Below are 14340 nucleotides of genomic sequence, written 5' to 3' on the forward strand. Positions count from 1 at the left end.
GCTGCAATGGCAGATCTGAGATGTTTAAAAGTGCTACTTAAGTGGGTGGCACAATCAGTGTTGCAGGCCCACTAGTAGCATTTCATTTACAGTCCCTCTGCGTGCAGGTAGAGCCACTTTACTAGGGACTTACACGTAAATTAAATATGCCGATTGGGAATGAGCCAATCTTACCATGTTTAAAGGAGAGAACACAAGCACTTTAGCACATGGTTAGCACTGGTAAAATGCGCTAGCCTTCCCTTGATGTAGGGTAGAAAAGCCTGCAATGCCAATCAGCTCGCTTGGAGCTCCAACAGGTATATGTGGAGTTTGAATTCCGACAGAGACCAGAGGCCTCTAATCTACAACTCTCCTAGATGGTCGCCCCAGCACATTAGTGACGTGTCCGTCACTACCGTCAGGTCGAGCTGAGGAAAGGAATGGGGTCTGCCGCTGATCCAATAGCAGTTTGTCAGCCACCACTGCAGGTCTTTTGCTGTGCCTTCTGAGATATGGACCATGTTGGAGAGATTCCCCTGATGCTGCCCCCACTGGAACTTCAGGTCTCACTGCAGAGCCCGCATATGCCAGCAGGCAGGTATCACATACAGTCTCAGAGTCAGTCTTCTAGAAATCTATAACAAAGGCTGAAATATCGGTATCCTGGTTATCCTGGACTCCCTGCTTGGGAGGATATGCCCAAAACTCCACTGTGTGCAGAACAGCTGTGATGAAAGGGAGCATCTGAGAAGGGGTCTGGTGTGACTTCGAAACGTTCATCGTGACCCCCAGCAAATGAAGGAGGTGCGCCATAGTCTGGAGGTGGGAGACGAACGTCTGAGCCGAGCTCGCCCACAACAGCCAGTTGACAAGATAGGGGAAGACTGGCACTCTGATCTCCGCAGATGAGCTGCAACCACCTACATCACTTTGTTGAACACCTATGGGGCACTGGTAGGCCAAATGGGAGCACAGTGAATTGAAAATGCTCATGGCCAACCATGAACCGCAGGTAACATCGGTTGGCAGAAAGGACAGGAGAGTGGAAGTATGCGTCCTGCAACTCCAATGCTACCATCCAGTTACCCAGGTCCAGGACAGACAGGACTTGAGCGAGAATTATTCTTTTGAATTTCAACTTTTTTCACGAAGAAATTGAGAGTCCGCAGGTCTAGGATAGGATGAAGGCCTGCGTTCTTCTTTTGCACCATGAAATAGCAGCAATAAAAACCACAACCTACTTCTGATGCCGGCACCCTCTCTATGGCTCCCTTGGCCAAGAGAGCCATCACTTCCTGGTGAAGTAAGGATAGTTGGTCCTCTGTCAACCTGTTTCAAGTGGGTGGCATGGCTGGAGGAGAGGTCACAAAGGTACAAAGTAACCCCTTTGGACAATCTGGAGAACCCAAAGGTCGGATGCTGTCAACCTCCAGTGTTGCAGGTGATGACGTATTCTGCCTCCCACTGGATGCCCATGATGGTCGGAGGGCAAACTAAAGAGGCTTTGAGGCTGCGATTGCCCGCAAAGGGGATGAGGTGGACAAGCCTGACCTCTGGCTACATGACACATGAAGTCTGTGGGTACTGTGTCCTTGGCCACGCAAGAGCTTGGCTGCCTGCAGGCTGTGCTGGCTGGGCGGGTATGGCCACGGCTGAGGTTCCATGGCCACAAAAGAAGTAAAAAGCAGACTGTGTTTCGAGAGAGTCCATGGAACGGCCCAAGGACCTGGCTGTAGCTCTGCTGTCCTAAAGGGTTCCAGTGCTGAGTCCGCCTTGTTTCTCCAAAGAGACGGAACCGTTGAAGGGCATGTCCATGAGCAAAGCCTGGATATACCCTGGAAAGCCAGTAGTCTTTCACGAGGTGGCGTGACGCCTAAGGGCCACCAACGACAAAACCAATCTCCCTAGCGAGTTGGTCGCATCCAGCCTACAGAGTATGGCAAACTTAGCTGCATCCCTCCCATCAGCATTAGCTTGGAAGAGTAGGGCTCGAGCCGCCTCAGAGATCATAAGCAGCTCCTGCGCACTTGAATCCCAGAGTGAATGGGAGTATTGGGCAAAAGGCGTACGGTGTTCACCGACCACAGTGCCAGACTGGCGTAAGAAAACATATTTTTTCCCCCAGAGTATCCAGCTGGTGGAGTGGTAGGGAATGGGCCAGGATTTAATTTGGAAGTGGAGGCTTGGACCACCAAGCTCCCAGAGATAAAGTGCTGGTTGAGGAAGTTGGGGTCACCTAGGGCAGGGTGATGGCGGCAGACAATTTTCCTACTCACAGGAGCTATAGTGCAGGGATTGGATCAGGCCGTGAGTAGGAAGTCAGAGAGGGCTTCATTAAACAGGAGAAGCAGTTCAAATGGGGTCACTCCTGGCTGAAGAAACTCTATCAAGACCTTCATCTTGACTGCAACAGAGGGCCAGGACTTCGGTCGCCCTCCTGACCACCATAGCAAATTAGGCTCCCTCCTCCATAGCCACGGTAGGAGGAGAGACCAAGCCAGTATCTGGGTGAGGTGTACAGTCCCCTGGCAGCCACCTGATCCTCACACCCGGTGTCTTCAATGACATCTAGGGACTGGTATTCATCAGGGTCCAATCATTCCCAAGTCCTTACCCATAGGAACAGGGCACAGGCTCCGGACTGGAAGGAATGCCTCCAGTGGTCACCAGAGTCAGTGTCGAAAGACACCCTTCCAGCTCTTTGTCAGAGTCGGGGATGAGAATGGGAACGGCAATAGCGTAGGCAGGGACGCTCATAATGGAGCAGGCACTGGGGTAAGTTGGGGTGGCTTGAACAGTGTTGGTCCAGATCCATCCTTGGATCCAAGGGGCCCAACTGGAAAATCTGAAGAGGACCCTCCAATACTCGTGGGGCCCATGGGCACACCAGCAGGGACAGGCCGCCCAAATACGAGGTGCATGGCCTAAAAAAAATTACGGAATTGGGCAGGGGTTGCTCCGGCTCCTGGAAACTCTGCAATGTGTGGAGACAGCTCTTGGGCAGGCTCAATCGAAGAACAAAGTCTCAAATTGCAGGAGGACTTCGACAGACGGGGCAAAGTCGTAGATCTCTTTGACTTCTTGTTCTTATGCTTGTGGGACTTACCCGAATGCCCAGACGACCAACTGTGATGACGAGCACTTGGAATAGCTCCGCGACCTTCCTTTGAATCAGGATCAAGGCCGTTGCAGTGTCGCGCATTGAGCATCAAGGACCTTGAGGGATCGCCCCCTCAAGGCCCTAGGGTGCATGGCGTGACAATTAACGCAAGTCTTGGTATTGTGGTCGTGCGGGAGACACCAAAGGCTGACGAGCTGTGGATCAGTCTCCTATGTTTCCTGGTGAGAGGCCCCAAAGGGCTTGAAGCCAGCCTTCCTTGCGAACATCCTTGCCACAACAGGAGACATGTCTCCACAATCTTTGACAAAAGTGATGAAAAAAGGTCAGTCAAAAAGTGACTGGGGGTGCTCTTCTCTGAATCTGCGTTAACTGACACGGAAACAAAATAACTGATTTCAGCCACCCAGAGCCGAATTACGCTACTTATCAACATGCAGGAGTACCACTCACAAAATAATTCGGGATCCAGTCTGAAGCCTGGGGAATATTCTAAAGTGAGGAATCTGCAGCTAGAAGTCTCTATCAGATTAAGTGCATTTATGGTGACCGCAACAGTAATTAAACCTACACTGAATTCTTAGATCCTCATTCCAAGGGTGCTTGGTATACTGATGCTGTATTCCCGTACCTGAAATAATCTATAACACAGATAAAAGGAATACTGGGTATTCCAACTTGCTGCTTAGGGGTGCCCCTCATGAATGTGGAATTAGCTCCAGCGAGTTACTTCTGCTGATTCCTGTTGTAATTCCCATTTTTCTGCTGTTCCCCACCTGAAAATTTCATCAGCTTTTAGCAGAAGAAGTGCAAAGTGGTTGAGGGTGTAAAGTGCTATGTTTCTGCATATCCTGTCATTACAAATTCCATTTATAGGTAGAATGGGAATTACATGTAACCTGTATGTTATCATTAGTGAAGTATAAAATACATTTATAAATAATTAATGCTACATAAAAGTCAAGGTAGTGTTAATTTGACAATCAAATTGAGGTGATGAATCATCTCAAAGTACAGTAATTATACACACCTTATTTTTCTCTTGCTGGGTTTCTATTTGGATATGTGTCAGTTTAGTCCGGAGTTCTTCATTGGCTGTCTGAAAAGCTTCCACCTCCACCTCGGACTTATCAGCCTTGTTGCGGGTTTTCTTAGACATCTTTCCACCAATGTGTATTCTTGCTCCACAGTGAACCAGAAATCAAGTAGTCCTTACTGACATTACCAGATCACCTATCCTTGATCTCAGCACTGTCCAGCGTGCAACACTTCGCCATAACGCTTTGAGGGTGTACCCTGCCGAAAGAAAGATAATATTAGTTAATGTTAGCAGTATTTATGCTTAAAGTCTTAGATTTGTTTGTAAAAGGGATGGGATGACCTTTCGTGTACAGTGTCTAGATGCCTGGAACAAGCCTCTCCGAAACTTCATATGCCAACAAAAGGTGCATCTGCTGAAACATGCCCTGGCACCTAGCACCTAAAGATTGAAGCAGTAGGTGGCAAGGGCTCAGTTGCTCTTGCTGCCTCAGACTGAACGAAAGACTCAAACTAAAAGATTTGACAAAAACCTGTGCCCAGCAGCCAGACATAACTTCACAAACCAGGTGCCTTAACATAGTTATTTTAATGTCTGTATACAATGCACCAAACATAGTTTTACGGTAGTTAAAAATATTGTTCACAAGCTCCCAACAGTATTTCTTTATATTCATATTATGCTGATTAAAAAAATATATAATTTCACATATTTTAATCAAAATAATGATCAGGTCACACATGGGGCCGTAGAAGCATTGAATTCCCCTCAAGAAGAAAACAAGTTACTTACCTGTAACTTTAGTTCTCCTGTATTGGAAAAGTTCATAGATTTTTAGCTTGAATCATTTCCTGTCGTCGAGATGGGAGTCCCCGGTATATATAAAAATAGCAATGCAAAGCCATTACAAACCAGAAACCAGGCCTAGGCCCATTCCAGTTTTGTAACATATCCCCCTCTTTTCGTAAAAGAGTCCAAATAAAATCAACAACCAATCAGAATAGCCTCACCCTCTAGAACCCTCATCAGAGAACCTCACACCTTCAGATTTTCATAGCCGTAGTGCCACAGAGTAACCATAGAGATGCGGAAGGTCGAGCTTTCCCAGGGGAGGATGGTGGGTCGCATGTTACAGGTAAGTATCTTGTTTCTCACTCCAGTATTGGAACTTTCATAGATTCACATGCTTGAATCAGAGTAGCGAGCAGTCATGAGCACATTTTTTGCTTCTTGTTATCCTGTACAATCATTAACAGTGTACCAATAAGAGTAGAGAAAGGAAAAGTGTAACGATATAGATATCAGGAAACAAGAGTAATTGTAAATATATCTATTTATTGGTCACAGCTGTTGCAGGTCCCAAGTAACTGTGTCACATAGAATGTCTCAACCAGGTAAAACATAATACATTCTAGATTCAGATGACATGGGTGATGATGTAATGCACCCAGATCACACAACATCTCCCTTCTCTACAAACAGGTAAATCACTAAAGAAAAGTAATACTAATAAAAAATAATTGAAAAATATAATGACAATAAAATATCAAAACATATAATTCTTAGAAAACATAAAACTTCAATCACGAAATCTTGAGGGTTTGATTATATTTCTCCTACCGGTTCTGCGTACAGATAAAGGATAGGAATTAGACTTTTGTCCAGTAACTTGAATATCAGAAGAGGTAACTGTAGGAGGAACAGTATGGAAAGATGTCTTAGTTGACACATTAGAATCATGTGAAGAAACATCACTGGAAGAAACACCATGATCCTGAGAAACAACATCATGTAAATTCACTTTGACTACTCTTCCTTTATTCCACCATTCGTTTCTACTAGTTTTTACTGCATTTTTAGTCTAATTTCGACCAAACAGTGCTTGGCAGGTCAACAGGCTGTAAAGGAACTGCTTCTGTTTTCAAGCTTTTGTCACTTGTTGCACAAACAACACAACTACGGACACAAGCAACAATATCAGAGAACATCTTGGGCCACCAATAATTATCTCTTATTTTCCTCTTAGTTATGGTTTGACCTAAATGTCCCTCATGCCCGTACATGATAATCCTCTCTCTTAATGAGACTGGAGGAATGAACTTGTCTCCACGTACTAACATCCCTTTATCCTCGTTAGACAACTCGTCAGCTACCTTGAAATAAGGTTTTACATTTTGTGGGAGTGTTCTTTCTTTTGGCCAACCAGACATGACATACTCTCTTATATTTTCTAATTCAATATCTTTTAGAGATTCTGAAAACCACTCCTTTTCATTGAAAGTAGTATCATGACACAGATCAATGCTTGCAATCAAACAATCTTCATCATAATCATCACTATTTTCTTGAGAATCTGTTAAATTTATGGGTGAACGTGATAAATAATAAGCTCCTATGTTCCTCCCACCAGGTATGTATTCAGTGGTAAAATTGTATTGTAATAGCTTCGCACTCAATCGTGCAATTCTTGGACTATGGTCTTTTATGAGGGTACCACTTAAAATACTGACCAATGGTTTGTGGTCAGTTTTGAGTACAAACTTTCTCCCCCAGATGAAACACTTGAATCTCTCAACTGCCCAGCAGCAACTCAAAAGTTTCTTTTCAATTACAGAAAATATTTTTTCATTAGGCTTTAAAGATCTCGAGGCAAACCCAATTGTCACTTCATTTTTTCCTTTCATCTGTGCAATAGTAGCACCAAGCCCATCATTACTTGCATCCAATGTAATAATACATTCCTCAGATGGATCAAAAGGTGCAAGAACCCCAGCAGATACAATTTCACTTTTTAAGGTATCAAACTCTTTTTGAAAATTTTCTTCCCACACAAATATATATATTTTTTTTAGCAATTCTCTTAGTGTCACTGTTTTTGTAGAATTTTTTTTGATAAACTTAGAATAAAACTCACACAGTCCTAAAAATGACGCCACATTCTCTTTTGTTTTTGGTGTGGGAGCTTTAGAAATAGCATCAATCAAGCCTGGTCTAGGTTCCACTCCTTGTTTTGATATCACATGACCCAGATATTCTATGGAATCGTTTCCAAATTCAAATTTTGCCCGATTTGCAACAACCCCATATTTTTGTAATCTTTCTAAAACCATGAACATGCGTTTGTCATGGATCGATTGGTTTTCTCCTGCAACTAAAATATCATCTTGATATGTTACCACCCCGTCAACTCCTTCTAAAACATTCTCTAACACACGTTGGAAGACGGATGCTGCTGATGACAAACCGAAAGGCATCCTTTTAAATTTAAACGAGCCCATCGGAGAGACAAATGCCGTGAGGTGTCTTGAAGATTCCTCAAGTACGACTTGATGGTAGGCAGATGCTAAGTCGATTTTTGAAAAAACACTAGAACCTGAGAATGTGCTGATGATATCATCAATTCTAGGTAAAGGGTTTCAGTCAACCCAAATTGCTTTGTTTAAGCTCCTCAGGTCAACACACACTCTTAACTTACCATTTTTTTTCTTGCGATAACTAATGGACTTAACCATAATGATGATTCAATTGATTCTATTACTCCATCATCACACATCTTTTTAATTATGTCTGCTAGATCTTGACGTACACCGAAGGGTACATTTCTCAACTTGTGTTTGATTGGAGTCACCCTATCCTGTACTTTTATTTTATGTTTAAATCCTTTTATTTTCCCTAGTTTGTCTTCAAAGACTTTTGGAATTTTTTTAACCATTTACTGTCATTATCATGTTTTTCAATTGTATCACTATTTTCACATTTCATCTTGTTATCTTCATTTTCTAGATCGTCAGTTACTAAAGACACTTGTACTTTTCTTCCAGGTCTGAGTGTCATGCCAAACAGGCCCTGGTGATGCCATCCCTGTATATTTAATCCTTTTTTAGCGACATAGACCGTTCCAAAAATCGTGCGCCCTTTAAACTTGAGTTCACATTCAAAGTAACCTGACAAATCAATCTTTCTTCCGTCATAAGTGACAGGATTTCTGTCTGGAGGAAATAGACTACGTTATCCCAACCCTTATCAAACAGTTCTTCAGTTATCATTGTCATTCTGGCATCAGAATCTATAAGTAGTCTCAAATTCTTTCCATCTGTTTCTATGATTTCATAACGATCTATACAATCTGATTCATCATCCTGTACAACAACTATCATATCTCTAATCCCTCTAGAAAAAGATTGTTCATCATCTGAGGTGTCACTTTGATCATCCTCAATCACAGAATTTATTTTGTCTTTTGGAGTCTGACAAACCTTGGGAAAATGCCCGATCTTATTACAAACTTTACACTTCACACTCCTCGCAGGACAAGGTCTACCATTAGGATTGTGTTTTGAGTTTCCGCACCTAAAACAAATGTTTTTTTGATTGAAAAAACTATTTTTCAAAGAGAAACTATTCCTGTTGTCTTTCTTTTTAACAATTTTCTTTGAGTTATACTTTTCTTTTGAAGATAAATTCTCATTCACAACAGACACACCGCTATTTTCCTTTCTAATTAACTCTTTTCGTGCCTTACGAGATACCTCAATCACTTTTACAATGTGAATTGTTTTAGCAAGACTAGGATTCCTCAAAGTGAGTAGTTTTTCCTGGACCTTGCCATCATAACATCGAACAACAATTTGGTCATGGATGAGTTGATCTGTAAAAGTTTCGAAATCACATTCTGCTGCTAACATACGTAAAACAGCAACATAGGTAACAATAGATTCATCTTGTAATTGTTGTCTTGTAAAAAATTTGAGTCTATTGACAATCAAACTAGGTTCTACATCAAATTGTTTCTCAAGTTTCTTCACAGCTATCTCAAATTCATCCAAATCTTCCTGACCTTCTGCGACTACATAGGGTGGAAGATGCTCATAAATAGATTGCCCTTCAAACCCTAAATTATGTTCTAAGAGAAATCTTTCTCTTTCTGGACGATACCTATTGCCACCAATATCCCCTAAGAATTTGCTGAATGCCCTGTACCGATTCCGCCAGGGCACTGGAGGGTCACCAGGAGTTTGAAGAAATGGAGGGTGAGAACTGACATTTTGCATTGTAGCCATGACTGAATGAATAAATCAGAAATTTGACGTTCACTAATAATAGCAAAGTGATATCTACAATCCAACTTATTAATTTTGCACTGTATCAATACTCTAAAAACAATCTAATACCTGTAAAAGAAAGAAAAATTAATGTTATTTTTTTTAAATTAAAATTGTAATAGTGTACTGCGTGTGCACATCACGGATGAGCTATTTCTTATAAATACCACCTCTATTCCCAATTTTTCTGTGAGAGTCAGCGTTATAGTTGTTCAGTCCTTCTTCACTTTTTATTCTCTCACAGTTCCCAGGGGCTGCTTCCTGGTGTGTTTAATCCAATGAAAGTCAGTGTTTCAGCTCTTCAGTCCTTCTTCACTTTTTGTTCTTTCAGTATTACTCAGGAACTGCTCTACAAAAGGATCGTGAGGCTGAATGTTTCTGACGTGAGCTAACTTGAAGTTTGGAATCATACAAAGTGAGCAATGTCCTTTGCAGTGCTCACATCCATATTATTATTCGCAGTACAGGCTTTCAGGCTTTCACCACAAGATGGCAGCACCAACCTTGCTAATGCTCTTTTAAACTCTAATGCAGATCAAGTGAGACAGTACCATCCAATGGGATTGTAGCTAACAACTACACGATCCCAGAAATATTCACGTTGATGAACAGCAATTACTCAACACAGCTCCCTGTTTCAAGTGAAAACAGTAAGTAAAATAATCGCAAATATGCCTGTTTATTGAGATAGTTTCCCCAAATTTCAGATGAATTAGTCAACCAAGGTTAGAAATCACGAGCGTTCTCAGTCTCTTCTCTCGCTGCGTCGTGTTTACTCATGAACACTTAACATTCCAGGATAACAGTTGCCGTGATTAATAGCTTATTTAATTCTCAAAGGCACTCGTAGAGGTCATTACTCGGTATAAATTGCCTTCCAGGAGAGATTTTCGTTTTATTTGTACAACTTCTCACACAAATGGTTTCGAACTGGTTTACGATGCTTTTACAGCTGTGCGCAGATCAAATCTTCTCCTGCACGCGAGCGTGATTCAACTGTGAAACTCCCCGCTGTGTCCACTGACTCATACTCTGCCTTGTTAAGTAGCCGATTTAATGAAAGTGAAATCACAGCCTTTCACTCAACTGTAGCATACATCCTTGAAGTTATGCGCTTAGTGAGTTTTAACGTAGGACAGCAGTCTTTTCTGACACTTAGCAGCAGTGTTTACATTTACATATATCGCGCAAACTAGGGTAGGACAGCAGGACACTTGGCAGCAAAGGGCAGAAGTATTTTCGTTTAAATAGATCCTGCGCAGGCTTGATGCAAGTATGCGTGTTTATTTTCAAACTCCGACCTCGCGCTTCACTTCAAGCGCAATGACCGATATATTTACTTTTGAACTTGGACCTGTCAGTTTTGCGAAGGATTAGGCGAAAGCCAGAGTAACAAATTAGAGAAGCAAACTTCAGAATACAAATCTCGCACTAATGTAAATAATACACAGCGCTTCAGAAATGTACCATAGAAGAACTAACTTCGTTACAATTAGTTCATGACTCGAAGAAATTCCAACCATTCACAACAAGGTTTCACATTACACGCGCTTAAATGACCAGCTTCCAGCTTCCTTTTAACTCTGTTTTCTAATTGAGTTAATAAATTCATGAATTTAAAGAAAATCAACCCGATTTAACTTCTCAAATGACTTTGGGTTTTAAATCTTTAAACAAACAGTCAAAAGTCAATGAAGGTCATTTTAAGTTGAGTTGTAGAATAAAATGAGGTTATACAGGCCTGTTCCTTTTGTGTTCAAGCGAGTTTGTTCCAAATCTTTCATATAAAACAATCTTCTCCTTTGTAAAAATGTTGCTTGAAGTTTTGAATCTCTCTCTTGATGCGTGGATTCTTTGCTGTGACCAAATCGTCGCCAATTTGTAACGATATAGATATCAGGAAACAAGAGTAATTGTAGATATATCTATTTATTGGTCACAGCTGTTGCAGGGTCCAAGTAACTGCGTCACATAGAATGTCTCAACCAGGTAAAACAATACATTCTACCCAGATCACCACAAAAAGTAAAAAACATTCAGTTAAATCGGATTTCTCTCCTTTTTTTTTCTTTTTTTTTTTTAGACTTGAAGTCTATAACAAATCTTCAGACACCAAAATTAAAGAAGCAGTAGGAAAAACCAAGTTCATATGCAAATAACATACCCAAGTATGCCTACACAAATAATCAAAATCCATCAATTCTATCAAAGAATGTGTGAGGAACTTATGAAGGAACAGGAAGGAGGGAAGAGAGGGAAAGCTCACCGCTTACTGAAACAGGTTCCTCAAGACTGCTTGGCCCACTGCAGAGTCGCTGCGTGTCGAAGAATCTAAGCAGTACTATCTGGTGAATGTATGGATACTCTTCCTAGTCGCTGCTCTGCAGATGTCCCGGATAGGTACCCCAGCAAAGAGGGCTGCAGAGGAAGAGATTGCCCTCATGGAGTGAGCAAAGACCTTCCCCTGGAGGGGCGTCCCAGCTAATTGATGACAATATTGGACAGAGCTCGAAATCCAACGTGCAATCCCCTGCTTGGAAAGGGGAACACCTTTACGAGGAGCGCTGTAATGCGCAAAGAGCTGAGGTGACTTCCTGAAATCTTTAGTTCTTTGGAGATAGAACTTCAGGCAACGCTGAATGTCAAGTGAGTGAAGTGATCTCTCAGCCAGAGTCTTAGGTTGAAGGAAAAAAGTAGTAAGGACAACAGGTTCACTTAAGTGAAAGTCCCAAGGCACCTTCGGGATGAACTTAGGGTTGGTATGAAGTACTACCGTCTTATTTTTGCACTGATAAAAAGGCTCCTGAATAGTGAGAGCCTGCAATTCACTCACTTTTCTGGCAAATGTCAAATCAAGAAGAAGGGCCACCTTCCATAACAGGAATTTTAGGTCCACTTTATGTATAAGTTCAAAGGAATATTTCATGAGCTGAGTCAGGAGCACATTAAGGTTCCACAGTGGTGGAGGAGGCTTCACCGGAGGGAAAGCACGAAAAAAGACCTTTCATAAATTGCTTAATAATCCTTGCTGACCAGAGGGAAGGGCCTGAAGATGTCCTTCTGAAGCGAGAGACGGCTGCGAGGTGAACTTTAATAGATGAGTGAGCCAGGCCAGCCTTTGCCAAGGAAAGGATGTAAGGTAGGATTTCATGTGCCGGAGAAGAGAAAGGGTGAAGTCCCAATTCTCAGCACCAGTGACAAAACCTCTTCCACTTCATACGGTAGGTTGTACTTTGAGCACAAGCCTGAGAAAGGATGTCTACATTCTGTGGAGAGCTTTAAGTCGAGAAACTCTCTGTGCTCAGGAGCCACGCTGATAATTGCAGGGATCGGGGATCTGGACGCAGTACTTGGCCCTGGGACATTGTCAGTAATGCTGGAATAGGTTTCAAGGGAACCGGTTGCTCCAAGGATAGGAGAAGAAGAAAACGAGTTACTTACCTGTAACTTCAGTTATCCAGTATTGGTATCTTTCATAGATTCACATGCTTAGAATCTTCCCCGCCGACGAGGTGGGAGTCTCGCGGTACAATAAAACATATACATTATAGTCATAATAACATCACACCATAGTAAAGTCACTATACTAGCCTTCTTAGTCCTTTTGCAAAAAGAAGCAAACTTGATAACCAGCCCAAGCAGCATCCCCCTCCTAGAACCTTCCCCACAGAGAGGCAAACCCTCAGATTTTCGTAGCACCAGTGATATAGTATACCATCATGATAAGGTAAGCCTCTCCGGGGAGGAGGGTGGGACCCATGTGAATCTATGAAAGATACCAATACTGGATAACTGAAGTTACAGGTAAGTAACTCGTTTTCTTATCCAGAATTGGGGTATCTTTCATAGATTCACATGCTTAGAATCAGAGTAGCTAGCAGTAAATAATGCTTCTATGCATAGTGGATGGTGGGTATCATAAGAAGTTCAAGAGATACCATGTCAAACCATTGCAAAATATACACACATATCTATATTGTGAGAAAGAGTCAGTCATACACATCCACAACAATGGTTGTATACAATAAAGAATCTGTATAGTATCGGAAACAATCCGTCATCAGGCTTACCTTATCTAAAGAGGTTTAGTGGTACTGCTTGTCCAACTGCTGACTTAGCCTCTGTTGCCCCTTCCAGGCAATAATGCTGAGTGAAAGTATGTACACTCTTCCAGGTTGCTGCCCGGCACATTTTGTCCAAAGACACACCAGCAAACAATGCCGTAGATGAGGACAATGCCCTGGTAGAATGAGTCTTAGGCTTGCTTGACAATGGATGGCCTGACTTACAATGGCAGAATTGAATAGCGGATGCAATCCACTTCAAGATAGTAGCTTTTGTTACAGCTGAGCCTAGCTTGGGCCCACCATACAAGAGAAATAACTGATCAGATTTTCTGATGGACACAGTCCGAGATATTTAGATTTTCAAGCATCTTTTGACATCCAGGGTATGCAATGACTTCTCCGCCGTGGAAGACGGATTAGGAAAGAATGTCTGCAATATCACAGGCTCATTGAGATGAAATGAAGTAGGAACTTTATGTATGAACATGGGATTAGTCCGCAAAAGGACATAATCATTAGTAAATTTCAAATATGGTTGTCTTACAGTGAGCGCCTGTATTTCACTCACTCGTCGGGAAGAGGTGAGAGCCAACAGTAGAGCCGTCTTTCATGAGAGATATTTGATATCTGCTTTATGAATGGGTTCAAATGGATGTTTCATCAGTTGTTGTAGAACAAGAACCTTATTGGGAGAACATTCCAGCGGATGTAAGTTGTTGATAGAGCACCAGCAACAGAATCTCCTCCATTTTAAGGCATAGGTCCGTAATGTATCTTGAGGTAAGTCTGCATCCTTGAAATATGTGAGTCCAGGAACCAAGCATGGAATTGCAGTTGAGCTGGGCAAGGATGAAGGATCTGACCTTTGCTCATTGATAGCAGATCAGGTATTATCGGAAGGCGGAATGGCTTGCACTTGGAGAGGAGGAGAAGCTCTGTTAACCAGTGCTGACGTGGCCATTTCGGTGCAATTAGAATCATGCAGCATGGTTCCTTCTTCATCTTGTGTAGAAGCCTCGGGATCAGAGGAAA

At 42.2% G+C, this 14340-nt stretch overlaps 1 protein-coding gene across 1 annotated transcript in view; it reads right to left on the reverse strand.

The window, feature by feature from the left end:
* Positions 1 to 14340, reverse strand: part of JAKMIP1 (janus kinase and microtubule interacting protein 1) — a 1395482-nt gene that overhangs the window by 1188130 nt on the left and 193012 nt on the right. Inside the window, 1 exon segment of the mRNA XM_078678490.1 lies at positions 4131 to 4396. Within this exon segment, the coding sequence (XP_078534616.1) occupies positions 4131 to 4259 (129 nt within the window). The 5' untranslated portion in view covers positions 4260 to 4396.

The sequence above is a fragment of the Lissotriton helveticus genome, chromosome 2_2, assembly GCF_964261635.1.
Source record: "Lissotriton helveticus chromosome 2_2, aLisHel1.1, whole genome shotgun sequence".
NCBI lineage: Eukaryota > Metazoa > Chordata > Amphibia > Caudata > Salamandridae > Lissotriton > Lissotriton helveticus.